Raw genomic sequence first — 27,070 nt, 5'->3', positions numbered from 1 at the left:
AACATCTTAGCCACCATGATGCTGACATCAGTCTCCTGCTTCTTAGAAACTACATTTAATGTTTTTTAAAGGCCTGTTGTAGGGAACTTTAGCAAGACTTGAGGAGCTGTGGTTACCAGGTAGTGAAACACTATTGCATTTCTTCAATACTGTAAAACCGTGACTTTTTAATAAACCAGATGCTTTTCTTATAGCTCTGCCTCTCCCCTGCCTCCTTCTCTGCCCACCCAGTAGTTAGACTAAATATGAGGTGTGTGTTTGTTTTCCTGTATTCTTCACCGCAGATGTGTTTAGTTTATCCCTTGTGTGAAGTGAAAACAGGCTAGAATTATGTATGGACAGTACACCTTTAAAGAGTTACATCGAGGAACTTGCTTCTGAGTGCCCGAGGCCTGTTTCCCATTCCTTCTGCAAAGGGAAAGGTACAATTCACAGTTTCAACAGTAGAATCGCTCTATCTTGCCATTTTATTTATTTATTTGTTTGTTTATTTATTTATTTCTATGTTTACTTTTGAGAGATAGAGACAGCATGGGAGCGGGGGAGGGGCAGAGAGCGAGGGAGACACAGAATCCAAAGTAAGCGCCAGGCTCTGAGCTGTCAGCACAGAACCCGACACGGGGCTTGAACCCACGAACCGTGAGATCACGACCTGAGCCGAAGTTGGACGCCTAACCTGCTGAGCCCCCCAGGCGCCCGTATCTTGCCATTTTAAAGGATAGCCTTTATTAATGAATCAGTGAAGGCAGAAGTGTTCCATAATACTTAGCTTTCACAGACTTACCATTCATTGGTGTTGAAATGGAAAAAAAAATTATCGCCTGGGTTTAGTTTTGTGGTTCTTTTCGGTCATGACAAATGGATGGTAGTGTTAAAAAACTGTTGGTGTCAGAGACTGAAGCCTGCTTTTCCCTCAACCCTGGACTGTCCCTGGGACCCTGTGAGTTCCCTCAGCCCCAGAGAGACGGACACGATTCCTTCTCTGTGGTGCCTTCTGAGCTTCGTGCTTTACTTTCTTGCCTCTTTTCCATAGTCTCTGCGAGAATGAGCTTGCGTAAACGAGTATGAAACTGCCTGGGCTGGAGGAGGTTGTGTGTTGAGTGAGTGTCTGGCTTATGTTTCAGTCTGTCCTTCAGAGGAGATGGACACAGGTTATACGTAGCTAAGGGCAGAAGACAGCATTATTTCATTTCTTGGTGCGCGGCTTGGGAAATAAAAACTGAAAGTAGGCTGGGGCTCTGAGAGGGATGTATTAAAGATTAGATCACAATCTTGTATCGAGTACTTGCCATGTGCCAGACAGGAAGTATATCGTGTGAGCTGACTTCCTTAAATCTCAAAATACTGTATGGAGTAGGTGCCATTATTACGTTCATTTTACAAACAAGGAAACTGAGGCATGGAGAAGCCGAGTGACTTTCCCAAGGTCACACAGCTAGTAGGGGACAGGAAGATAACTCTGATGGTGTCCAGTGGAAACACCTCATCCCCAGACCTGAGATACCCTCCTCCCTGGGGATTTTACTGACTCAAGGAAAAGGACCGGAATGCAGCTGTTGCTGCCCCTGTAGACGGGGGGGGGGGGGGGGGGGGGGGTATGAGAAATCATAGCATTCTCCATTCTTTCTCGAATAGTTTCCAGAGGTCTTCCAGCCTTGGCTAGAACGCCTCAAAGGATTAAGGAATTTAGTCTGTCTGGAGGCAGCCCTACTTCTGGGCAGCCTGGAGTGATGGAAAAGTCCACCCAGCCTCTCCTAACTGTACGTTGCTTTGGAACTAGATTTCTCCCTCCTGCTTGAGCAGATCGGGGACCCTGTGTGAGTTGCCTTCCTACTGGCCAAGAGATCAGGGAAAGGCCATCTCGCTCATTTCTGCTGCCTCTAGCTTTGTGGCACGTGAAACCAGAGTCCTCTTGAGAGGAGGAAGTAGGAAGGCAGGGATGAGAGGTCGGGGCAGGGTTGAGAGGTCGGGGCAGTCTGTCGTGCAGGGGGAGTCATCTGTGAACTGACGAGTGACCTTCTCACAAACCTGCTAGGTATCCCCCCTCCTTACCTGCCAGACACGGAGATTTGAGGCACGTCTTTACCACTCTGCATGAACACGTTTCCTCGGGGAGCCAGAGAGGGTGCTGGGAAGAACCCAGAGGAGTTCAAGGTGTGGTCGTGGTCCCTGCCTCCGTGTTTCTGACAAGATCCGAGGGGCAGGATTTAACCACATGGCATAGTTGCGTCCCACTATTCCCTTAAATGCTAAAAAGGGGCCAGAGCAGCTCAGGGGAAGATTAATGAGGATCATTTTTGCCTTTTTCGAAAACATTTCTGTCGTGTTGTCTCCGGGTGAATACGTGTGCTTGTCTTCCGCCTGCAGGTTCATCTCCCAAGAACAATGAGGAAACTCCGTGTAAATCCCAGCTGGGTTGAGAATGGGCAGGATGGCCTCAATTAGGAGCACACGCGTGTGCTCTCCTGCTGGGGTCTCCCATTTGCCTGGTGGAAGGAGACCAGGAAGGAGAGCTTTTCTTCTCTGCACTGTTTCTTACCAGTGTCGAATGGTTTCCTTTCACTGAGGTTGTAACTGAGGAATCGGGTACATTCCCTGTGACCTGCCATGGTTCTGCTTATTGTTCGTTACCCTGAATTAACCTTCCCTTCCCTCTCCCCGCAGGTCGGCCAGCAGACATGATGAGCACCAAGGCCTTCACGTTGGTCTCTGCCGTGGAGCGGGAGCTGCTGGTAGGTGACAAGGAGCAGGGGCACATCGAATGCGTGGAGTGCTGTGGCAAGAACCTGTACGTGGGCACCAGTGACTGCATCGTCTACCACTTCCTGCTGGAGGAGAGGGCTCAGCCCGCAGGGACAGCCACGTTCTCTGCCACCAAGCAGCTGCACCGGCACCTGGGCTTCAGGAAGCCAGTGAGTGAGCTGCGAGCGGCCTCGGCCCTCAACAGGCTGCTGGTGCTCTGTGACAACTCCATCACCCTGGTCAACATGATGAGCCTGGAGCCTGTCCCCTCGGGGGCTCGCATCAAAGGGGCCGTGGCATTGGCCTTGAATGAGAACCCCGTGAGCGGAGACCCGTTCTGTGTGGAAGTCTGCATCATCTCGGTCAAGCGCAGGACCATCCAGGTGTTCCTGGTGTACGAGGACCGGGTTCAGATCGTTAGGGAGGTGTCGACGCCGGAGCAGCCCCTGGCCGTGGCTGTGGATGGCCACTTCCTGTGCCTGGCTCTGACCACCCAGTACATCATCCTGAACTACAACACGGGCGTCGCCCAGGACCTGTTTCCTTACTGCAGCGACGAGAAGCGACCCATCGTCAAGAGGATCGGGAGACAGGAGTTCCTCCTGGCAGGCCCCGGAGGACTGGGTGAGCCCCCGCCAACCTTCACCTCCCGTCTGTCCGTTCCTTTTGCCGTATCTCCGTGAACCCTTGTGGAGATCCGAGAGGGAGCGGTTAGCTGTGACGATAGATACTACACTCCTAAAGGGTGTTTGCAACACTGAGGATATGTAGCAAGATACAAACAGAACCGCGTAACCAGCATTTGCTACAGCTTCCTTAGATTGTTTTGTGAATGGAGGGTTAATGGAATAAATGGAGGCCCATTATAAAGGAAAGCCAGCCTTATTTCGTGCCAAAGAGGAGCCTGCAGGTGGCTCCGGGGAGAAAATCCCTCAAAGTAAATAACTACCAAATAAGAGTCTGTAAGCCTGCCTTACACGAATTTCTCACGTGTGTGGCTTTGTCAGTGGATTGTTTTTACTTTCCTTTATAAAGAGGAGTTGAGCTCTCTCGGAGGCATTTTCAAATGAGAAAACTTCAGTGCTCTGTCCCCAATTTTATCGACTGCAGTTTGATTCCACCACAGTTTCTTGTAGCTAGCTCCTGAAAAGGGCTCTGTTGTATGGCCTTGCTAATTCTCTGTGCTGCCTAATCGAAATTAAGACTCAGAACGGTTAATGGCATGGGTGGCTTGTACTTTCTTTCTGCCGTGGATGGCTCATTTTAGCGTTAGTGTGCGTCTGGGACATACAGGTGCTGGGGAGGGCGGGTCCCCTGACCGCTGGTACTCGCTAACCATAGTTTGGGTGTAGGTGTCTCATTTCAGGGTGATGGGCACAAACATATTTTCTGGTAACAACAAAAGTTGAGGTCATGAGCTAGTGAGAGTACACTGGCTGATTTTTAGGTTTTTAAACAGATTTTATTTTTTTTAATTTTTTATTAAAAAAAATTTTTTTTTAACATTTATTCATTTTTGAGAGACAGACACAGAGAGAGTGCGAGTGGGGGAGGTGCAGAGAGAGAGGGAGACACAGAATCCGAAGCAGGCTCTAGGTTCTAAGCTGTCAGCACAGAGCCCGACGCGGGGCTCGAACCCACGAACCGTGAGATCACGACCTGAGCCAAAGTCAGACGCTTAACCGACTGAGCCACCCAGGCACCCCAACGGATTTTATTTTTTAAGGAAATTTGGGGTTCACAGCAAGACTGAACAGAGAGTACAGAGTTCCCATATGCCCACTGCCCCCATACGTGCACATCCTCCTGCACTATCCACATCCCCCTCCAGAGTGGTATACTTACGATAATGGATGAATCTACACTGATACATTAACATCACCCAAAGTCCACGTTTACATTGGGGTTCACTCTTGGAGTTGTACATTCTATTGGTTTGGGCAAATGGAGCCATCTTTATGGTGCCATGCAGAGTATGTTCATTGTCTTTAAAACCATCTGTACTGCACCTGTCCATCCCCTCACCCCCAGCCTCTGGCAACCACTGATCTTTCCAGAGTGTCATACAGCATGTTACCTTTCCACATTGGTTTCTTTCGCTTAGTAGTATGCATTGAAGGTTCCTCCGTGGCTTTTCATGACTTGATAGCTCAAATTTTTACTTTCTGGGAAAAAATTCTTTATCCCAACCACCTTCTTCTTTAACAAAAATTTCAATTTTAATGAAAAAGAGTTGTATTATGGAAAGCCTACATAAATATATATAGTAAAGAGAATATTATAATGAACTCAAATGTACCCATTCCTTGCTAGTTGTTTGATTTATGCACCTGACCGTTTCCTCTGCTCGATTATCCTAGCATCCTGGGCATCATAGCACTTTACCTATAAACCTTTCAGTATGTAGTTCTAAGTCACTTAAAAAAGGAAAAAAGAGGGGCGCCTGGTGGCCCAGTAGGTTGAGCGTCCGACTTCGGCTCAGGTCATGATCTCGCGGTCCGTGAGTTCGAGCCCCGTGTCGGGCTCTGTGCTGACAGCTCAGAGCCTGGACCCTGCTTTGGATTCTGTGACTCCCTCTCTCTCTGCCCCTCCCCCACTCATGCTCTGTCTCTCTCTCTCTCTTTCAAAAATAAATAAACATTAAAAAAAAATTTTAAAAAAAAGGAAAAAAGAGGGGCGCCTGGGTGGTTTAATTGGTTAAGTGTCCAACTTCGGGACATGATCAGGTCATAATCTCACTCACAGTTCATGAGTTTGAGCCCCGTGTCGGGCTCTGTTCTGCTTTGGGTTCTGTGTCTTCCTCTCTCTGTGCCCCTCCCCTGTTCACACTCTGTCTCTCTCTCTCAAAAATAAATAAACATTAAAAAATTTAAAAAAAGAAAGAAAGCCACAACACTATTACATACCTAAAAATTTTTAACAGTAATTCCTTAATATCATCAAATATCAAGGCATGCCATATTTCTCCTGTTGGTTACATATATGCAGAGAAACATGTAAATACCTATCTACATAAATTTATGTTTTAAGTATATGTTTATTTTTCAGCTTGATTGAATCAGATTCTGCATGAGGCCAGTATACTGCAGTTGACTGATGTGTTAAGCTTCTCTTGGTCTGTGAGTCCTCTTCCCTCCTTCCCTTTTGATTTTTCCTTAATTTTTTGTTGAAGAGGTTGGATCATTTCACCTATAGCATCCCACGGCCTGCATTCTGATGATTGTAACCCCTTATATTGTTTACTACGTCAGGCTGACCTTCATGTTTCCTGCCAGCCTGTACTTAGGATGACAGGTTTTATCAGATTCAAGTGTTTTTTATTGCTTGTTTTGGGAGAGAAAAGGCTTCGTGGTGGGACTTCCATACGGTTGTGTAGTTTCTTTTTTTCTCTCCGTGATGTCAGTAGCTATTGATGAGTGAGATGTAGATCCTTAAATCATGGCGGGGGCGGTTGCTAAATGGCAACATTCTGTTTCTGTCCATTCCTCCTCCATACCTTAACTAGATTGCTTCAGTGAGGAAAAACTTCTTGTATTTGGTCGCCCCCAGGTACATTGTGTAAGACAGGCAGAACAAGAAGGTGATCCCTTCTCTTCCAGAATGACACTTTAAAAAGTATCATTACGCTTCATGGATTCAGACCCATATGGTACGTTTCATCTATCTGTGCTTGGTGGGGGTTTATCCAGGTTGACTGCTGAGCCCCCTTCACATGACCCTGGAACTTTGATGTCTTCCTTGCCTTCTGGTGTGACAAGGGGTTCCAGGTTCATTTTGTGCATTTCCTGCCCTAGATCTGGTTTCAGCCATTTCTCTAAGGACCCCTGATGTTTAGAGACCACAGTCTGGGTGCTAGAGCTGCTTGTTGTGCATTGTTTTGAGGTCTGTTCAGTGGACAGGGTTAGAAGGATGCATTTTTTTAACGGTAAAGTCCATTCTGAGATCCTATTGATAGAACCACTTCAGGGCTGCAAGGGCATTGACCTCATCTGTCTCTATTCTTGTATCTCCTTTCAACCACACCAAAAATCTTAGTAAACCCCTAGCCCGACATGGCTGTTCCTTTGATTTATCTCACAGGACACACAACAGAATGACAATACTGACACCATTGCTCCCATAGTGTAATGGCTGGAAAAAGTTTGATTGTTATAGTTCTTTTTGTTCTCAGGGTAGGGCATATATAACCTGTCAGGAATGTACAGTCACATCACTGTGTTCTAAAGTCCCTTGGAAGAGTTCCCCTCTGTGTGGTTATGCCACCACCTGCATATACAGTTCGATTAATTTGTTTTATTTTACTTTGGATATTTAGGAATTGCTTTATTTTATTTTATATTTTTACATGTAAATATTTATAAGGTTGCAGCTCAGGTGGATGCAGCAGGGTATATTCAGAGAACTGCTATCCTGTCTCCTTCACTTACTCTCTTCTTCTCCCGTAGGTAACTTTTATTTTTAGGGTTTATCCTTTCATTTTTAAGGGAAAAATACAAACAGATGTGTAAACATTTGCATCTCCCTCCTTCTTGGCTTTTTTATTTTATTTTAATGTATTTTGGAGATCCTTTTGCCCTATAACACAGAAATATTCCTCATTTCACAGTTGCATGCTCCTTAGTCGTGTGGGGGCACCATGGTTGTTTTAAATCCCCTATTGGGGCATATGGGTTTTTGCCAGTTTTATGGTATTAATAAGGACTTATCTTTTTGTATTTTCCTGATGGATCTATGGGAATGCCTTCTATAAGTAGGATCATTGAGTCAAAGTAGATATGCATGTGACTTTTGCTAGGTATCGCCATATTCCTTTGATTAGAGATTGTCCCATTTTCTAGGGCGCCTGGGTGTCTCGGTTGAGCGTCCGACTTCAGCTTAGGTCATGATCTCACAGCTCGTGAGTTCAAGCCCCACGTCGGGCTCTGTGCTGACAGCTTGGAGCCTGGAGCCTGCTTCAGATTCTGTGTCTCCCTCTCTCTCTGCCCCTAACCCACTCACATTCTGTCTCTGTCTCTCTCAAAAATAAATAAACATTAAAAAAATTTTTTTTTAAAAGATCATCCCATTTTCTGTTCTCCCCAGCAACATATGATGATGCCTGTTTCCCCTCAGCTCTGCCAACAGAGTGGAGTATGTTGTCAGATTTTTGTGTTTTTCCCAGTCTGGACATAAGAAATGGGATCTCAATGTAGTTAATTGCATTTCTCCTATTAGGAGCAAGAGTGAACATTTTTCATACATTTAAGAGTCATTTGCATTTCTTTTGATGGGAATTATCTGTTCTTTTCTCTCCCCATGTATTTTGTGTTCTTTACGTATTTAGATACCAACCTGTCTGGTGTATGTTTCAAATATTTGTTTACAGTTTTTGGTACATAAAAGCTTTTCTTCAACATTTCTATATAATCAAATGTATTAACCTTGTTTTTCACTTTATTGCTTCTTGATTTTGAGTCATAATTAGACAAGAACTCTACCACTGAGCCACCAATCCAAGCAATTTTGAGTCATTGTTAGAGGTTTCCTTCTCTTCTGGTTATGGACAGATTTACCCATGTTTTCTGCTAGTACTTTTATGGCTTCCTTTTTTTTTTTTTATAGGCAGAGTATAAGGAATGGATTCAATTTTATCTTTTTCTGTATGACTGTCTGTTATGTCCACAAACTGATGGCAGAACCCACCTTCTATCACTGATTTAGGCAGCTGCCTTTAATGCACTCTCAATCTATGCCACTGGGCCTGTCTCTGGATTTTCTGTTTTGTTCTGTCAGTGTGTTTGCCTGCTTATAAACCAGTAGCTGACTGTTTCTGTTATAAAGGCTTTATAGTGAAAACATTTGACTAGTGTCACTTGTAAGTGCTTTCATACGTTACCTGTATACAGCTTCTGTATACGGCATAGCCATCACACCATCGTTACGCGACTTCAGAAACTGAGTTCAAATAAATGAGTGTAATGACTGCAAATGCACCTTTCAACATGTGAAAGCCATATATTTTCATTTTGCTCTCGTTTCTCCCTGAAGACGGTATGTGCTCACCCCCCGTGTCCTGAGAAACCACTCTTCCCTTTTTGTGGTTAGCTTACATCTTCCCATTTTCAGCAATACTTGGTTGAAATTTTCATACTGTGATTGAGCACTGTCACTTTCAACTCTGTATTTTGCTAATCCTTCTTGGAAAATGCAGATGGTTTAGCTACTCCTGACTCCATGTGGCCCCCTCCCTGCTCCCAGCTCAGAGAAGGGGGTCCTCTGACATTTAAAGGGTGCACAAGTTGAAAATAATGCTTTTTTTAAAAAGATGTACAATTTACACATTTGTTAAATTTGCACTTGACTCTGACAATATAGAGACAGTAGAATTTGTCACCTGCTTAGCAAGTGTATAATTAATTAGTGTGTGTTAATGACAGTGCCTTCTGTTCCTACGTGGTTTTGTGGCACCTTATGCTGTTTGACCTGGGCCCCTCAATTGCCAGTTCTTGCTCTGCTCTTTTATTCTAGTGATGTCTTCTGCTTTTTGGGTGTGTAGAAGCCTTTGTTCTTGGCCTCTGGTTTCTGCCCTTTTCATTTCGAGAACATTCATGTCAGGGCCTCTGCGCTGCATACTTCCCAGGTCGGGCGATACCCAGCCGTAAGCGGGAAATGCAGTCACCCGGATTTAATGCCAAGATGAGGCTGGACCACGTCTTGCTGTCCACGTTCCCACGAGAGTGTGCTGTTCAGAACACGGTTACTTGACGGGAAGTTTCACAGCATCTCAGGCTCGCTGTATGCTGGTCCCTCCGGGGGGTTACATTGGCCAAGTGCCTGGCTGAGTGGCGTGCCAGCACCTGTGCCCTTGGGTTCTTTTCAGCTGGCTGGCTCTCAACACACCGAAAAGTCAGGATAGTGCTAACTGAATTTCCTCCTCCAAAGCTAAGTCCTCATTCCAGATTCTTCATGCTTCCCAGAGCTCTGCACCTCGGGTTTCTCTCCAGCATTTTTTAATGCTGGCTGAATACTTGGGCGATGCAGCTGGTGGGCCAGTTCAGACTGTAATTATGTCCTCTCTGTTACTGTAAAACACTGGAAACGCCAAACCCCGTGCCTTCGGTCCCAAGTTCGTCTACCTCTGGGACAGTAGCAGACGGCTCTTACTGATCGGTTCCGCCTTCTAGCTCTGAGTTTTCTCGGTGGAGTTTTCCGTGTCTCCACTGAACTCCTGACTTCTTACCTGCTTTGGAAAGAGCTGAGATCAAAGGGGCCTCACCAGCCTCAGGAGCAGCCAGCCCTTGGTTGCGCTCTGCAGAGACGTTTTCTGGTTTCTGTCCTGTCCTCCTGTATTCTGCTGTGGCTTTGGATGTGCTCAGTGCACCAATTTGTTCCCCTTCAGGAAGCATGCTGCTATCGCCCGAGAAAGCGCTGAAACCCCAGTCTCCCCTCTCCCAGAAGTCTGTGACCTTGAGTTCGTGAAGTGCAAACATTGCCTCCTACCCGCATCCTAATCTCTGTTTCATTTTAGACCCCACGTGGTCGTGTTAATCCCGAGGCCAACAGCCGCATGGTGGCCCTTGACTCACCTTCTGTCTTGTTCCCACTGAGTCAGATGCCAGGTTCCCTGATTCAGCTCTGGAAGTCACTTCCCCTCCGTTTTGCCCCAGTGCTGGGCTGACCGAGACCTCCTTCCTGGTGGTGGGCAGCCGCCTGGCCTCCCCTGGGTCCGGCTCCTTGCACACAGCCCCCGTCCCCACTCCTGCCAGGTTGGCCTTCTGAAGCACCTGTGACGTGTGACAAACACGTTTTGTTATTTACCGCTTTACTGTTCAGCCTGACTACAGCCCGCACGTCCCATTCCAACTCCGACTTGACTTTCCGACAGGGTTCACCCTGTTCTGGCGACACATGCCTTCCCCCACTGCTGCCCCCTGTCCCGGTCACCTTCCTGGTGCAGGCTGCTGTTTGATCTCTGGGCTCTGTCTACACTTGAACTCTGTCAGCACTCAGAAAGCTTTTTACACCTTTCTGTGCCCTGGTCTTTATCTCCTGTGTGGTAATTTTTATTTTACGAATTTCCCTGTACCCCTTCACCACTTGTGAATCCTTGAAACGCTGGTCTATCACTTGGTAGCTATCTCTGTGCTCCATGTAGTAAGATTCACTGAATTGAAATCGCTACTTTGTGTTTGCCCTTTTTTTATATCCACAGTTAATAGGTGAGCTTTCTTCTCTGTGCGTGATGCGCTCAGCCAGAGCCACGTATTCTTTTAATGTGTTATATACTCAATTTTATGCTGTTACTAAAAACATTGCAGTGACCATCTTGGTACTTACTAATTGGCGCTAGATTTAAGAGTAGAATCAATTAAAGTGTAAGTGTATACTCAGGGGCGCCTGGGTGGCTCAGTCGGTTGAGTGTCCGACTTCAGCTCAGGTCATGATCTCACAGTTCACAAGTTCGGGCCCCACATCGGGCTCTCTGCGGACAGCTCAGAGCCTAGAGCCCGTTTCGGATTCTGTGTCTCCCTCTCTCTCTGCCCCTCCCCCACTTGAGCTCTGTCTCTCTCTGTCTCTCAAAAATAAAGAAAAATAATTAAAAAATTTTTTTCAATAAAACAAAGTGTAAGTGTATATTCAATTTTGGTAGATAATGCCAAATTATTCTCCACAGTGTGTTTTCCTTATAGCAATACTGGTGTTATCAGTCTGTAACCTTTAGCCAATCTGATGGATAAAAGTTGTTTTTTGACTGCTTTTTTTTTTTTCATTTAAATTTGTGCCCCTGGTTATTAATGAATATGAAAATCTCTTTGTGAATTTACCAGCCATTTGCATTTTTTGTCTTTTGTGAATTACTAATTTATAGCCTCTCTTTCTGTGTTTAGTCTTTTTCTTTTTTTTTTTAAATGTTTATTTTATTTATTTTTGAGAGAGAGAGAAAGAGAGAGAGTGAGAGTGTGAGGGGGAGTGGAAGAGATACAGAGAGGGAGAAAGAGAATCCCAAGCAGGCTCCATGCTGTTCGTGCAGAGCCTGATGTGGGGCTCGAACTCACAAACCGTGAGACTATGACCTGAGCTGAAACCAAGAGTCGCACACTCAACCGACTGAGCCACCCAGGCGCCCTGAGTTAGTCTTTTTCAAAATGATCTTTGGAGACTTTGAAGGGTCAAAGGGAAATATGTAAGGTCAGAATGGTTTACCTTAGGCAGTTGTAACTCCTTCGTGGGACACATAACACACACACACACACACACATACACACACACAGTAGGCTTAGTGTATTATCCTCTTTTTAAAAAAATAATTTTTTAATATTTCTTTTTTGAGAGAGAGAGTGCAGGTGGGGCAGAGGCAAAGAGAGGGGGACAGAGGATCCAAAGCAGGCCCTCCACTGAGAGCAGCGAGCCCAGTATGGGGCTTAAACCCATGAACTGCAAGAGCCTGACCTGAGCCAAAGTTGGACACTCAACCCACTGAGCTACCCAGGCACCCCAGTGTTCTATCCTCTTGTCAGAGTTTCGGTTCTTGCTACCACTTGCCCAGAGCCCGTAAGTAGCATGTTAAGCAGGGCCCAGCAGTGTTCAGAGCAGTGTCGTTCTTCATGGAGGGCCTCAGCGTGTGTCCGTTGAGAGCAGGGCACATACACCCCTGTGGGTCCTGTGTGATACCCATTTTCAGCAACCGCCTAATTTAGAGGAACAGAGCTATGTCTGTACTTGGTTGGCTGCAGTATGTTTCAGTCTTTGTAACTACAGAAAATTTAGGTGAGTTGACGATTTCATGGGTTTAGGAATTTTGCTCATATGGTATAGTTGAGATATTTCCCCTTGTCCTTAATCTTAAAGCTGTCTCCAGATCTCTTCCTGTGTCTCCCCTGCCCTCTCTCCATCCTGTCTAGTAGAAACCATTTGTCGTTTGCAGTAGCAGCTGACGATTTGCAGGCACCAGCATGCTATTTTAAAGGTGTTTTATGTCAACTCGTTTGAAAACCAAGTTAAAATGAATTGACTTTCCTTCATGAATCTATTAATTTTGGTAAACCCAGTATCTGTGGACTGTATATGTGTAGCTCATTTAGAAATGGCTAGTTTGGTGCTTTATGTACAAGACAGATAAGCAGTCATTTGACGTGGAACTTACAAACACTTAACAGCAGTCTGTCTCGAAGTGCAAATCTGGTTCTCTTCCTGCATTGTAGAGTATGTGTGTCCAGTAGTAGCCTTCAGCTCTGAGCAGGGCCAGCTCCTTATGGGACACCTTGTGGAGTGCCTGGCACATAGTAGGAGCTCAATAAATATCTGAATGACAGTGTTCAGTATTCATTTGACAAGGAAGAGCTGTAACTTAGAGATGCAAGCCAGTTGGAAGACTGGATATGAGAGAGAGCTTGCGAAGCTGCTTAAATTGTTTGGAGGTAACTTTTTCCCCACAGGTGACGACGTGTGCTTTATATACCTTCGTGTGGGTATATGTAAACTTTTTTCAAGTTCATCTTTTAAAATTGTATTTTAAAGAGAGAGAAAGAGAGCTTAAGCGGGGGAGAGAGACAAAGGGGGAGAGAGAGAGAGAGAGAGAGAGAGAGAGAGAGAGAAAGAGAGAGAGAAAGAATCTCAAGCAGGCTCCACGCTCAGCACAGAGCCCAACACAGGGCTCAGTCCCACCACCCTGGGATCATGACCTGAGCCGAAATCAAGAGTCAGGTGCTCAACTGACTGAGCCACCCAGGCGCCCCTAAGTTCATTTTAAGTTAGAAGTAAATACAAGGTAGACATTCAGGGGGAGGTGGTTTTCTACACAAAAATGAAGCCATGTAGGGGTTTTCACACCTGCAGCGTAGGGCATCATCCTTCCTTCCTCTCCTGAAATATAACGAAGGAGGGGGTGGTGTGCGTTCTGCCTCCAGACACGTCTACGGACAGAAAAAAATGACGTACTTATTTGGAGGCCCAACTGACCCTTCCTATTTTTATAGGCATGTTTGCCACGGTTGCCGGTATATCTCAGCGAGCCCCCGTGCACTGGTCGGAGAACGTGATTGGGGCAGCCATCTGCTTCCCGTATGTCATAGCGCTGGATAACGAATTCATCACGGTGCACAGCATGTTGGACCAGCAGCAAAAGCAGACCCTGCCCTTTAAGGAGGGCCACATTCTCCAGGATTTTGAAGGTACCACTTTACACAGAAATCATAATGGAATTTCGTTATCAACCCTCTTGTGACATTTCTACAGTAAACGTTATTAAGGGTCCATCGGAGCCGGGCCTCATAGTAAGTTTGGAAGACGCACGGGTGACGGTGGTGCAGTCTCTGTGCCCCAGGGGCCCCGAGGTTAAAGGGAGACAGATATCTGAACAAATAGCTGCGGCAGTTTAAGAGCTTGATAAACACAAAGCAAGGCCAATTGGGAGAGCAGAGGAGGAATTGTTTCCTGGAAATAATCAGGGAGGGCTTTCTGGAGGAGATGGTATTTGAGCCAAACCTCTGAAGATGAGTAGGAGTCAGCCGAGCAGATTTGGTGTGAAAGAACCTTCAGGTAGAGAGAAAGGTGCCTGCTGAGAGGGAGCCCTGGGCTTCAGGACATGCAGGCAATTCCGTGTCATTGGAGTACATCACGCATGAGGAGGCCTGGCATGACACCAGGCTGGGGCAGACCCGGGCAGTCGGGAGGGACCTCCCCTCGTGTGCAGCCGTGAGTTGGGTGAGGGATTTATTTTACTTTTCCTAAATTTTATTATGAACATTTTTTTTTAAATTTTTTTTTAACGTTTTATTTATTTTTGAGACAGGGAGAGACAGAGCATGAACAGGGGAGGGTCAGAGAGAGGGAGACACAGAATCCGAAACAGGCTCCAGGCTCTGAGCTGTCAGCACAGAGCCCGACACGGGGCTCGAACCCACGGACCGCGAGATCATGACCTGAGCCGAAGTCGGCTGCTTAACCGACTGAGCCACCCAGGCGCCCCTATTATGAACATTTTCAAATGTACTGAAAAGTTGAAAGAAAAACAAAGTGAGGCACCATGTACCATTGACCTAGACTCAACACTTGTAAACATTTTGCTGAGCTACTTAAAAACAAGTAAAAGACATCATGCCATTTAATCCGAAATATTTCAGTGTGCAATCTCCTAAGAATTAAGGTATTTCCCCATGTAACCACAAAGCCCTTTTCTCACCTTAGAAAGTGAGCCATGTTCAGATTTCCCCAGTCGTCCTATGAATGCCTTATATGATATTTTCTTCAAACCAGGAACTGATCTAGATTTATATGTTACACGTGCCACTTAAGGATGTTAGGTCACCAAACATCGCCCTTCCTGTTCTGGATGCTGGGGATATAAACTTACTAAGACTCTCGGCCTCCACATTAAGCATGGCATATCCAGTCGGGGGCCCTGACACATGCATCAGGAGTGCGTGTTTCGTAACAATATCACGGTGCCGTGTACATTGAGTGGCAGAGGTGGGCATGGGGGTCACAGGCACATAGAGGCTGCCGACATAACCCACCGTAGGTGCAACCAAGGGGAGACTCCTTGGGAAAGGGGACCCCAGTGCAGAGAAGGGACAGCATCTCCTCTGAGTATGAGAAACGTTACTTCGGCCATGATATAGAAGGTAAATAACCTGGACAAGAGAGCAGAGCGGAAAGACTTAGGAAGATGTGACAGTAATCCAGGCAAGGAAAGATGAGGCCTTCAGGCAGTGGGGCCAGAATGGAACAGTGGGTTCCCGGGAGAGAAAAGCGGAGGATCAGAGAAGGGTTGGCTGATACCCAGTCATCCTTCAGACAGGAAGAGAAGATCGTTCTGTTGCTTGCTGCGGACAGGTGATGGTTTGCTTCAAGAGCATCTCCAGACGGGAGCGGAACTCAAGGCTTCGGAGCTGGAGCGCAACCTGCTTTGCAGCTCTAGCTTTGTGGACTGTCTGCACCGGGTCTCCCAAGTAAAACGAGGGCGATGGGTGATGGGGTTGGCCACAGGTCAAGTGAACTCACGGGGCTGCAAGGAAGTGATTGAGGTCACGCCAAGACCTGGGCATATTAGGGTGGGAGGTGAGTATGAAGTACGGTTCAGAATGTTGTGTCGTATAATTTTAGTTTCCTATAAACTATCATGGAAAGAAAAGAATTCTTAAAAAACATTTTAGGGGAAGTATATCATAATCTTCACTGATCATTTGCCATAATTGATCTGTACAGCTTCTTTGGGCTTTATGTTATGTATCTACTCAACTGATTTTAAATTTACCCACACTTTTGAATAAACGGCAAAAAAGCCTGTCTCGTACTTTGGAAATGTGGTATTAGTGTCCCCCCCCCACTTTTTCTGACCATTGGCAGTATGTGAGGAAGAAAAGAGAAGCACTGTAATTGATAATTTCTGAAGGGATTCTGTGTTGAGAGAACTGTGATGAAATCAGTCATCAGATCCGTAACGATCCTATTGGGAAGAGCGTGTGTTCTTTCTCTTTCCAACACTGTTGATTTTTTTCCCAGGAAGAGTGATTGTCGCCACAAGTAAAGGAGTTTACATCTTGGTTCCGTTGCCCCTGGAAAAGCAAATACAGGATCTTCTAGCAAGCCGTAGAGTGGAAGAGGCTTTGGTTTTAGCCAAAGGAGCCCGGAGGAACATTCCAAAAGAAAAATTTCAGGTTTGTAATTAGCTGGTTACAAGAAAGCATGCCTCCAAGTCACCGGTTAAGAAACACTCAGATTTCATTAACGTACGTCGGCCCTCCCGATGCACCACAAGATTGCTTTCATGTCTGTTAGTTTACTTCCTCAGCCTGTTCACATCATACAGATATGGAGGCAAGTTGCAGTCAGACAGCTGGACCAAGGTCTCACTGCTAACAGAGGCCGAGTAATTCCTGTGTCTGACGTATATAACACGTTGTGTTTCCAGTCAACTTTCTTCTTCTGTGGGCCTTCAGAGAGGGGTCGGGGGATAGTTCTCATAAAGGGTAACGACGTCAGCTTCGTTTGTCTCCTAATTTAGAATTTGTGTTTGTTGGGATGGGGTTCAATTTTAAAAGTTTAGATTTATCTAAACTATAGGAAAAGCTTTGTGAGCCATGCTCATAAACTACCTAAGACTGCAGAAATCCATCTGGTTAATTTCCATAGAAGGACACTTTTAATGCCCTTGAGGCACCAACTTTAATGTGGTTGGTATGATAAATAAAACCAATCCAAGAATCATAAGGTATTCTTACATCCAGTAGAATCAGGTTCCCTAAAAATTGCTTCTCGGTCAGTCGTTAGTTAGTTCACATTACTCTACATATTTGAAAATAATGAAACATAGTAGGGTGTGTGTATGCTTCATTGAATATGGAAACTGATCATGAAAAGTTCTCATGACTTAATCATGATCCCTTGATGGTTACCCAGCAGTCAGATTTCCACATGACTAAGTGATTGTTGTGGAGTGAAGTAATGCCTTCTGGCCTCAATTGCTTTATGCTGTCAAATGAAAGAAGACCAGACGTGTAATTTATGGTTATGGGTATGAAAGAGAGCTTTTTTTTTTTTTTTTTTTTTGAGTATAGTGGACATATAATGCTATGTTACTTTTAGGTGTACAACATAGGGATTCAGCTTCTCTAAATGTTATGCTGTTCTCACCAAAGTGAAGAGGCTGTCTTTTCTATGTTGAAAGATTGATGAGCCTTCCCTCTTTATTCCCGACTTTTTAAATTTTCAGTCCAAGTTAGTTAACATATATAGAATTTAGTGATTCATCGCTTACATATAACACCCAGTGCTCATCCCAACAGGTGCCCTCCTTAAATGCCCATCACCCATTGAGGCCATCCATCAGCCCTCTCAGTTTGTTCTCTTGTATTTAAGAGTCTCTTATGGTTTGTCTCCTTCTCTGTTTTTATCTTTTCCTTCCCTTCCCTTCCCATATGTTCATCTGTTTTGTTTCTTACAATCCACATATGAGTGGAATCATATATTTGTCTCTCTCTGACTGACTTATTTCGCTTAGGATAATACATTCTAGTTTCATCCACTTTGTTGTAAATGGCAAGATTTCATTGTTTTTGATCACCGGGTAATATTCCATAGTATACATATACTAAATTCTTTATCCGTTCCTCAGTTGATGGACATTTGGGCTCTTCCCGTAATTTGATGATTGTTGATAACACTCCTTTGGATAAATACCTACTCGTGCAATTACTGGGTTGTAGGGTAGTTCTCTTTTTAATTTTTTGAGGAACTTCCATACTGTTTTCCAGAGTGGCTGCACCAGTTTGCATTCCAACCAACAGTGCCAAAGGGCTCCCCTTTTGGGGCACGTGGGTGGCTCAGCCGGTTAAGTGTCTGGCTCTTGATCTCGGCTCAGGTCATGATCTCACAGTTTGTGTGTTTGAGCCCCACATTGGGCTCTGTGCTGACAGTGTGGAGCCTGCCTGGGATTCTCTCTCTCCCTCTCTCTCTCTGCCCCTCCTCCACTCTCTCTATCTCAAAATGAAAAAATAAATAAACAGCTTCATAGTTTACTAAAAAAAGGGGAGGCTCCCCTTTCTACACACCCTCGCCAATATCTGTTGTTTCCTGAGTTGTTCATTTTAGCCATTCTGACAGGTGGGAGGTGGTATCTCATTGTGGTTTTGATTAGTATTTCCCTGATGATGAATGACGTTGAGCCTCTTTTCATGTGTCTATTGGCCATGTGCATGTCTTCTTTGGAAAAGTGTCTGTTCATGTCTTCTGCCCATTTCTTCACTGGATTATTTGGTTTTTTGGGGGTTGAGTGTGATCAGTTCTTAATATCTTCTCCCATTCCGTCAATTGCCTTTTGATTTTGTTGATGGTTTCCTTCCCTGTGTTCCTGATTTTTGAAAGTGAGACCAATCTCCTAGTGTTCAGCAGGGGGCAGCAGAGGCAAAAAGAAGAGAGCTCTTCAGTTCAGGACTGGTGCTGTGCTGAGTATACTTTCCTCTGCAGCCTGTGCATCAGCTTCTGGTGGGGTGGCCGGGCTAAGAAGGGTCAGGATCAGACCTCCAAGACTCTGAGGCCTGCCCCTGCCCTGCTTGCTCTCGGCCCCGTGAGCTGTCCCAGTGGACGTGTTGGGTGTCTAGGTGGGCCACACATCGGGGTGCCCCCTCTTTGCATACACACATGTGCACACGTTAAGTGTGCAGCATTTTCTTATGGGAAGGTGCAGTGTTCTTTGTGTGATCTTTTCTCCCTCGCCTCTCCTTTCACCAAGTAGCGATGTCCAGTCGATATTTGGCTCATATTAGTCATCGTCTTGCTCAGGTGTCATCCGAGTGTCATCTTAGTTTCTCATTTGGAGTTGTTTCCTTTCTAACATGCTCCCTGCCGTCTCCTGGTTGCTGCAACCTTGTATATCCAGACCTGGAAATACACCTTCAGAATATCTCGAATTCACCCCATATTCCCAGTGTCTGTTGCTACTGCTGACAATGCAGACCCTTCTCCTATTTTGTATGAATTATTTTAACTGCCTCCTTTGTGTGTGTGTGTGTGTGTGTGTGTGTGTGTGTGTGTGTGTGTGTCTGTGTGTGTGTTTGGTCCATACTCCATGCCACTGTGGGAACGATCTTTTTGAAATACAGACTCCTTTGCCCAGAGTGCTCCAGTGGGCACCTCATCCACACTTTTTTTTCCTTCCCCTTTTAAAGAGAGCACATGCGTGAGTAGGGGGCGGTGGGCAGAGAGACAGAGGGAGAGAGAATCCCAAGCAGGCTTCACATTCAGTGCAGAGCCCTACGTGGGGCTTGATCTCACGAGCCTGGGATCATGACCTGAGCGAAACTAAGAGTCAGACACTCAACCGACTGAGCCACTCAGGTGCCCCTCATCCGCACCCTTGAAGCGCCCGTGGTCTGGCCCGACCCACTTCCATGAACCCGCATTCTGCCTGAAAGGGTAGAGGGGGCAAGGGAGCCAACAGTTCTTGAGCCCTTCAGCATGCAAACACTCAGCAAGGCATTTCAAAACATTTTTAATTCTCGAAACGATTCAGAAGTAATCCACACCACTGTCCGAAGACGGGAGGCAGGACAGCTGAGATGGTTTCGTGTGTGACACCTATCTGGTCGCATCAGCGCTGGCCCCCTAAAACAGTGCTTCACCCTGTGTGCTTTCACACACCTCCGCTTTCTCCTTTGCCTGACTTAGTATTTATGCTCGTGTCCATTACTGGGGTGCACGTCCATACTCGACAGTAAGATTCTCTCTCCATCTCTGCCCCTCCCCTGCTCGCTCTCTCTCTCTCCCTCTCTCTAATTTAAAAAAATAAATAAAAAATAGCATGTCAGTTTTGTGTCACTGACTTCTGAACTAGGGAGGGATTTATCAAGAAGTTTAACTCTGGGACCGGGATTAAAAGAAGAATGCTTCTAGAGATCCCGAAGGGCAAGAGTTTAGATCTTTAAGAAAGTCAGGTTTAGGGGCGCCTGGGTGGCTCAGTTGGTTAAATGTCCAACTTTGGCTCAGGTCATGATCTTGCGGTTGGTGGTTCGAGTCCCGTGTCCGGCTCTGTGCAGACAGCTCAGAGCCTGCGGTGAGCTTTGGATCCTTGTGTCCCCTCGCTCTCTGCCCCTCCCCGACTCGTGCTCTGTCTCTCAAAAATAAACATTAAAAAAATTAAAAAGAAAAAAGAAAGCCATGTTTAAATTATAGTAAAGTTTAAGACGTCATAAAGCAGCAGTAAGGAGACCTTATATTATAGACGAAGGCTTGTGCCAGAAAGTTCTCTTGATTTGTGTTGTGTGCTATGGATAGTATTCATAATTAAGGTTGAACTCCTGATACCTGTGGTTTTGTTTTTTTGTTTTTTTCTATTTCACGTGAAACTCTTCGAGTATGTCTCTTTAAGAGACAAAATGTCCCCTTTGAAATGTAAACACTGCACGGTCTGCAGAACTCCCTGAAGTCATAACGAAGTCCTTTATGGAATGATGTCCCATCGACATTGACATTTCCCCAGTTGTCCCATAAGTGCTTATGTCCCACCATTATTTCTGTCCCTGGGGGTCCCCCCCACCCCCGCCAGGCTGTGTGGTCAGGTGACTGTGCCTGAGCCACCTGGGAGGGTCCTGTCCTCCAATTGCCACCACATCTTTCATATATGTTTCCAGGGCCCTTTGTTCCATTTGCCTTTTGTTTCCTAGGGATTGCTTTTGGAAATTTAATTTTGTCTCAGAATTATGTAAAATATTTACCTAATTCAGAAGTCAGATCAACCGAAGTCCATTTAAAGGAAGCTACATTCTTCCCTGTCTTTTGGTGTGAAACTTGCAAGTTTTGTTCTAACGGTGACTGTAATAGTATTTACTTTATAAAAGCCTTTTGCTTTTCTCTTTTTCTTGCTGGGGGGAGCTCCTGCTGTCTGCTGGTTGCCCACTTTGAGCAGCTTTTGGAAATAGCTGGTAACCTCTTAGCACCTTGCCCTTCTCTCCCCCAGCACCTGTGTTCAGGTAGCATCCCTCTGTTCCCAGCGGGTCAGCGAGCGTATTGCACTTCGGTTTCATCTCCCCATTTCCCCTTCATGTTCGATGGTCGTATTTTCTCTACTGTCTCTTTCAAAGCCTACAGCCGTCTACTGTCTCCCGTATCTTTATCTGTCTTCGTTGAGGGGAGGTATGTACCAATCACTCACCAACACATTTCATGCTGCTGATTCTCCAGTCTTCTGGTGTTTTGAAGCGATCGATCCTCCGGGTTGATATCTCAGGATAAGCACATGGGAACACCGTCCCAGAGACTCTGCATGTTGGTTAACAGTTCACCTGCAGCCTTTATGCTTGCAGGCCAGCGAGGCTGGATAGAAAACGTTTGACTCACACTATCTTTCAATGAGGAACTGAAATGAACTCCACCATTACTTTTCGGCATAAAGCATCGGCGAATATTGGGTGACAGTCTGAATTCCTTTCCCTTCTGGGACTTGGTCCTTTGCCTCGAATGCCCAGAGGAGTCTTTCCTTGTCTTTAAAGCTCAGTTTCTCATCGTTAGCACTTACTGGCACATTGGAGCTGGCCATGGCCCCTTCCACTGCCATCCGCAGATGGCCTGCCAGGCTTTCGGGTGGTTCCTGATAGTGGCTTGGGGACTCTGGCTTCTGTGGCCCCACAGCCTCTTTTCCTCTCTGCTTCTCCCCACAGTTTCTAACACCACCCAGTTCCTGTAGTTGGGTGGTGACTTCTCCCCAGCGGCTCGCGCTTTTGGGTTTGTGGGTACGCTGTGTGCCACTCCGTGCTGTTATAAATGTTGTCAGCGAGTTTCTGGTTTTGCTATCCCAGCTGTTTTTGTGTGTTTGTTTTTAACTCATGGTAAAATACACGTTAACATAGAAATTACCATCCTAACCAGTTTTAAGTTTACAGGTCAGTGGCCTTAGGTACGTTGGGCAGCCGTCACCACCAGGCATCTCCAGAACGTCTTCTCCTCTTACAGAACTGAAACTCTGTCCTCATTAAGCACTAACTCCCCCTCCCGCTCCCCGCGGCAACTCAATGCTTTCTGTGTCTATGATTGTGGCCATCCCACGCCCCTCGTATAAGTGGAGTCATGCAGGACTTGTCCTTTTGTGCCTGGGCTTACTTAGCGTGGTGTCCTCAAGGCTCTTCCATGGCATAGTGCCTGCATGTCAGAATTTCCTTCCCCTTTGAGGCTGAGTCATACGTTCCATTGTATATATGTACCGCAGTTTGCTTATCCATCATCCACTGGTGGACACGTGGCTTGCCTCCACCTTTTGGCTGTTGTGAGCTGCTATGAAGTAATTGTTCTGTTTTTATGCAGAGGCTGCAAGGTTAAAAGGACAGCCTTGCCACTCTCTTCCCAGATACCTTGGTTCTGGAACATTCTAAAGTAATTTTTTGAAATTTAATAAATTTACATGCATGCACATCCACTCATAAACATGTTCTGCATGGCAAAGCCTACTATACATGAATGAAAAACATGAATTTTTGCAGTATTTGCAGTTTGAAGCACAGAAGGTAGGCTCGTTTCTCTAAAATGTCAGGACCTCCTTCAACATATAAATAAGAAAAACATGAATAGCCCAATGGAAAAATGATATGAACGGATATTTCCTAGAAAATGAAATCACCTGTCTTACAAATGTATGAAAAGATGTGTTGTCTCACTCATACGGAGATGTGCAAATTAAAAGTTCACTAATGCATTTTTCACTCAGATTGTTAAAGACCAGAGGGTTTGATGAGCCCTCATTGAGGGTGTGCGGAATTGGGCCCTCGTATGTATCACTTCTGAGAATGTGAACAGAAGTGGCCTCTGCAGGAGGGCACTTTGATGGTATCTGTCCAAGTTACATGGTACCATTCTCCTAGAGGGGTATTCCATGGATCTAATCACAAAAACGCAAAATAACCAGTGTAGAAGACTTCGTTCTCACATTGTTTGTTCAAAACAAAACAAAACAAAAAAACAACCAACCAGATGCTGCCGGTGGAGGAGTTATTGGGTCGTGCGGGCTGTTGGGGTGCCACAGAGCCAGGAACGAGAACCAGGCACTTTGTGTGTCGAGGCAGAAGGATGTCTAAAGACAGTGCAGACAGGTAGCACTACTAAATTGGGGGAAAGGGTTTGCTCATAAATACCTAACACGTTTCTGTGTAGCTGCCCGAGAAATCGATAGCATCAATGACCTCTGGGGAGCTGCTGGGTGGGGGCTGCAGTAGGAAGGAGACTCTCCAGAAAGCCCCTTCGAATGTTTTCAAATTTGAGCCATATGACTGTATCACATACATTGTAAATCCTAAAATATACAGCAGAAAAAAAATACATGCATGTGTTTAAAGGAAGAAAAAATCGACGAGCACGTCGGCTTTTGGCCCCAGAACGTCATTTTCCTTCCTAAAGAGCCTTATGTTACTATTTCTTAGTGTATCCTTCGCGAGAGTTTGGACCTGTGCTTTGGGTAGATTTCGTAATGCATGATGAGTTCCTCAGGCCTCCCGCCCCCCTGGCCCCGCCCCCTGGCCCCGCCCTCACTGCCCCGCCCCCCTGGCCCCGCCATCCCCACCTTTGGAACTGACCACTTTTCCTGCTCTGCATGCATATCCATTGCACAGCTGCCTTCTGGACCAGCGTTTCCAGTTTGCATTTTCTCCAGACCCTTGCTCTGGGACAGCGATGGGTGTGGGGTGGAAGAGGTTCTGTTTTACAAGTTCACATTAATTGGGTTTCTTCCTTCCTTCCTTCCTTCCTTCCTTCCTTCCTTCCTTCCTTCCTTCCTACCTTCCTTCCTTCCTTCCTTTTCCCTTTCTTATCCCTACACCTGACCAAGCCAGCCAGGTATTTAATGGTGTTTCTTAATTGGAGGATTTCTCAGAGCTTTTACTATACTAATATCTATTGTGATCCCTAAGTAGGCATATATCATATAGTTTTATTATTGTCTTTCTGTGAATTCCCAAAAAGGGATATATGTAAAGTATGTTATTTTATACATTATGTATTTGTATTATATATGCAGGTGTGGGCATGCATGTGTGTATATATATGGCATGTAAGTCCTTTTTAGGTATATATTTTACATACCAACATTTACTACACACACACACACCACACATATATATGTATACACACACACACACATCTGTTTCCAAGCTTAATCAGGATGGATTGCCTTTTTTTTTAATGTTTATTTATTTTGAGAGAGACAGACACAGAGTGTGAGTGGGGGAATGCAGAGAGAGAGGGAGATACAGAATTCGAAGCAGGCATCAGGCTCTGAGCTGTCAGCACAGAGCCCGACGAACTCATGAGTGTGAGATCATGACCTGAGCTGAAGTCAGATGCTCAACTGATTGAGCCACCCAGGCACCCTTGGATTGCCTTTTGATTAAGGAGAGAATGTCCTGGAAGCTTAGGCAGGCTACTGTTTCACCTAATATATTTTGAGAAAGGTGTTTCTATTTAGGCAATAATTAAGTAAGAAGAGTTTTAAGATAAGTTGAAAAAGCCAGAAACCTAGCACTGAAGTATGTATTACAGGAAAAGGTATGAATATAGTTAAAAGTATAACATTCATACCAATTTTTGTTTAAGTGTTGGCTGTACTCATGTTACAGGAATGATACGTATATACCATATATCCCAAGTCCTCTTGGTCTTAACAGAGCATTGTAACCTAATTAGCGGGTAGTCTCATTTCAAGAATAGGCTGTCCTCCACATTTGTATCTGGTTGTAATGGCTGCACCTGGCAGTCCCCAACAGATCTGCGGTCATTTTCGGTAGGAAGGGGCTGTGCCCTGCTCTCCTGGAGATAAGCCCACTGGCAAAGCCAAAGTGCTGAGCACTTGAGGTGGGAGGGGGAGCCAAGCCTGACCCTAGAAGTGGGCTTTTCTGCCCTTGAACAAGCCTCTTTCTGAATTGAATAGAATCTTCTGTTTCACAAAATTTCTAGTTACCCAAAGCACGAAAGTTAGAAATCTCAATTCAGAAATGTCATAGTCAAAACATAGGTTTTGACCTCAGTTTCAGAGTACATGTGACCTCCCACACCTGGCTGGTTGTGGCGGGGGGGGGGGGGGGGGCGGTGGGAGGAGAGCTTCTTTTCTGCACAGAGCCCGTGTTGAATGGCACTGCTTAGAGATATGTTTCGCTAATGTACTTTCTTGGCCTGGGACTTCTGGCAGCTGCCTTACTCCAGGGGACAAATTAGTAAGTTAAACAGCTGAAAATCCCACTGTTGAGTTAGCTGTGATGTTGGGGAGATAAACAGACTTTCATCCTCCTGGTCTGTCCCCTGGTGGCCAGCCAAGCCCCAGGTCTGTAGTTCAGCATCACCTGAGCAGAGTGCCAGGGACCTGTCAGTCACAGCAGGCGGTCTGGAAAGGAGACAGTCGCTTTCAGAGCACCCGGAACTGGCTGTGCTTCCTCGCGCTTCTGTCCTGTGCTCCATCCACAGCTCCACATCTATGTGCTTGTGTTCGGGATGATGGGACCTCTTTGCATGCCTGTTCTTTAGTCCACCTATGGCATTTGCGGACTAGACTACAGAGAATAACCCCAGATTCTTGGAGATTGGGAGTGTTCACAAAAGTGGTTTTCATCTCCCTCTAGGAAGGGAAAGAGTAGATCGCTGGCCTTTGAGTCCTGCAACTACAAGGAGTCCATTGTCTTTTGGCTGATTTCTCATCAACAGGCCAGGGTGTGATCGAGATTTCTTCTGCTGCAGTTGATGGGTCCTTTTTATCCTTTCTGCTAAGTGGATGGTCTTTATTACCTCTGCTTCCAGAGGAGCTGGCATTCCTATGCAACAGGACCTTGACCACTCCTGTCCACCGCTTATTGTTGGGGGGGGCATGAATAGGCCAGTTTTTAGGCCACACATGGCTGGTGTCAGGGAAGAAAAACAAAGGCAGGTGGTAAGAAGATGAAAAAGCAGCCTACCTCTTCTGACTTCTCTAAAGGAACTTCTGTGGGGAGAGGGAGGAAATGTTACACTTTTGAAAACTCTTCGAAACTATAGCAAAAGCCCCTTGAAAAGCTGCTGTGAGGGCACAGGAGTGACAGCGTCCAGGTGCTGACCATCTGCAGCTCCTCACTTCTTCAGGGGGTAACAGCACTAACTGCCTGCCATGTACCTGGGCGACTCCGTGAGTGGAAAGAATTGGGCTCTAGCATCAGAAAGATCTGCTCTTTTAAAATCCCGGCTCAGCCGCTTACGACTTCACTAACTTTGGGCTGAGATCTTAACATCTCTGAACAAAGCGTCCCTCCCTCAGGGTTCACGAGTATGGTGGACAGAGCCCTTCAGATCCAGAAGCACTTCCTGAATGGCAGGTGTTGGGGCATGGGGCTGCAAAAATGAATCATGTATATGCCATGCCTCCAAGGAATTCGTGGCTTCTGTAACAGCACCGTGGTAGGAAGGGGGAGGCATTGAACTCACAGGGTCTGAGACACAATTGGAGTCTTTGTTCGTGAGGAGGTGATGGCCTGGCTGTGGGATGGCACCTGTAAGAAAAGAGCAGAGAGGTATGTCCAAAGTACTTGAAACAGAGGATGCTTCAAACCCCAACCCTGACCAAGTTGGACAGAGACGTGGAAGGGGTGGAACTAAAACACACAGGCCAGCTCCCTTTAGTGTGCTTTGCTGTTGCCGGATGTTCCAAGAACAAAGGAGTTCAGTGGTCAAGGAAATCTGGGTAGTACTGGATTATAAAAAATCACCCGGCACCTTGATGGCTGGAATTGTCAGGCTGTAGTGTGTGACTGTGGGGTCCTACAGCTCCAGGAAAGGGAATGTGCGGTGTTTCTGCAGCTTAGTAGGAAAACTGGTTCATTTATCCATTTATTGATTGGCATTGGCCCTGTGC

The 27,070-nt window shown here is 45.8% G+C and overlaps 1 protein-coding gene and 1 non-coding gene across 4 annotated transcripts in view; one reads left to right on the top strand and one right to left on the bottom strand.

The window, feature by feature from the left end:
• TGFBRAP1 (transforming growth factor beta receptor associated protein 1) overlaps positions 1 to 27,070 on the top strand; it is a 62,240-nt gene that overhangs the window by 17,014 nt on the left and 18,156 nt on the right. For 2 of the 3 annotated variants that reach the window (XM_078444339.2, XM_078444337.2), the window contains exons 2-4: positions 2,665 to 3,366; positions 13,698 to 13,892; positions 16,225 to 16,379. In XM_078444339.2, coding sequence (XP_078300465.2) covers positions 2,679 to 3,366; positions 13,698 to 13,892; positions 16,225 to 16,379 — 1,038 coding nt within the window. In that variant the 5' untranslated portion in view covers positions 2,665 to 2,678. Of the gene's footprint in view, positions 1 to 2,405; positions 2,587 to 2,664; positions 3,367 to 13,697; positions 13,893 to 16,224; positions 16,380 to 27,070 lie in introns of those variants that run through there. The other variant, XM_078444338.2, reaches the window with a different exon arrangement.
• On the bottom strand, positions 4,359 to 4,443 carry TRNAQ-UUG (transfer RNA glutamine (anticodon UUG)). The gene has a single exon. It is a non-coding gene; the product is annotated as a tRNA-Gln (tRNA).

Source organism: Panthera onca, chromosome A3, assembly GCF_046562875.1.
Source record: "Panthera onca isolate mPanOnc1 chromosome A3, mPanOnc1 haplotype 2, whole genome shotgun sequence".
NCBI lineage: Eukaryota > Metazoa > Chordata > Mammalia > Carnivora > Felidae > Panthera > Panthera onca.
This window is presented reverse-complemented; position numbering and strand designations above follow the sequence as displayed.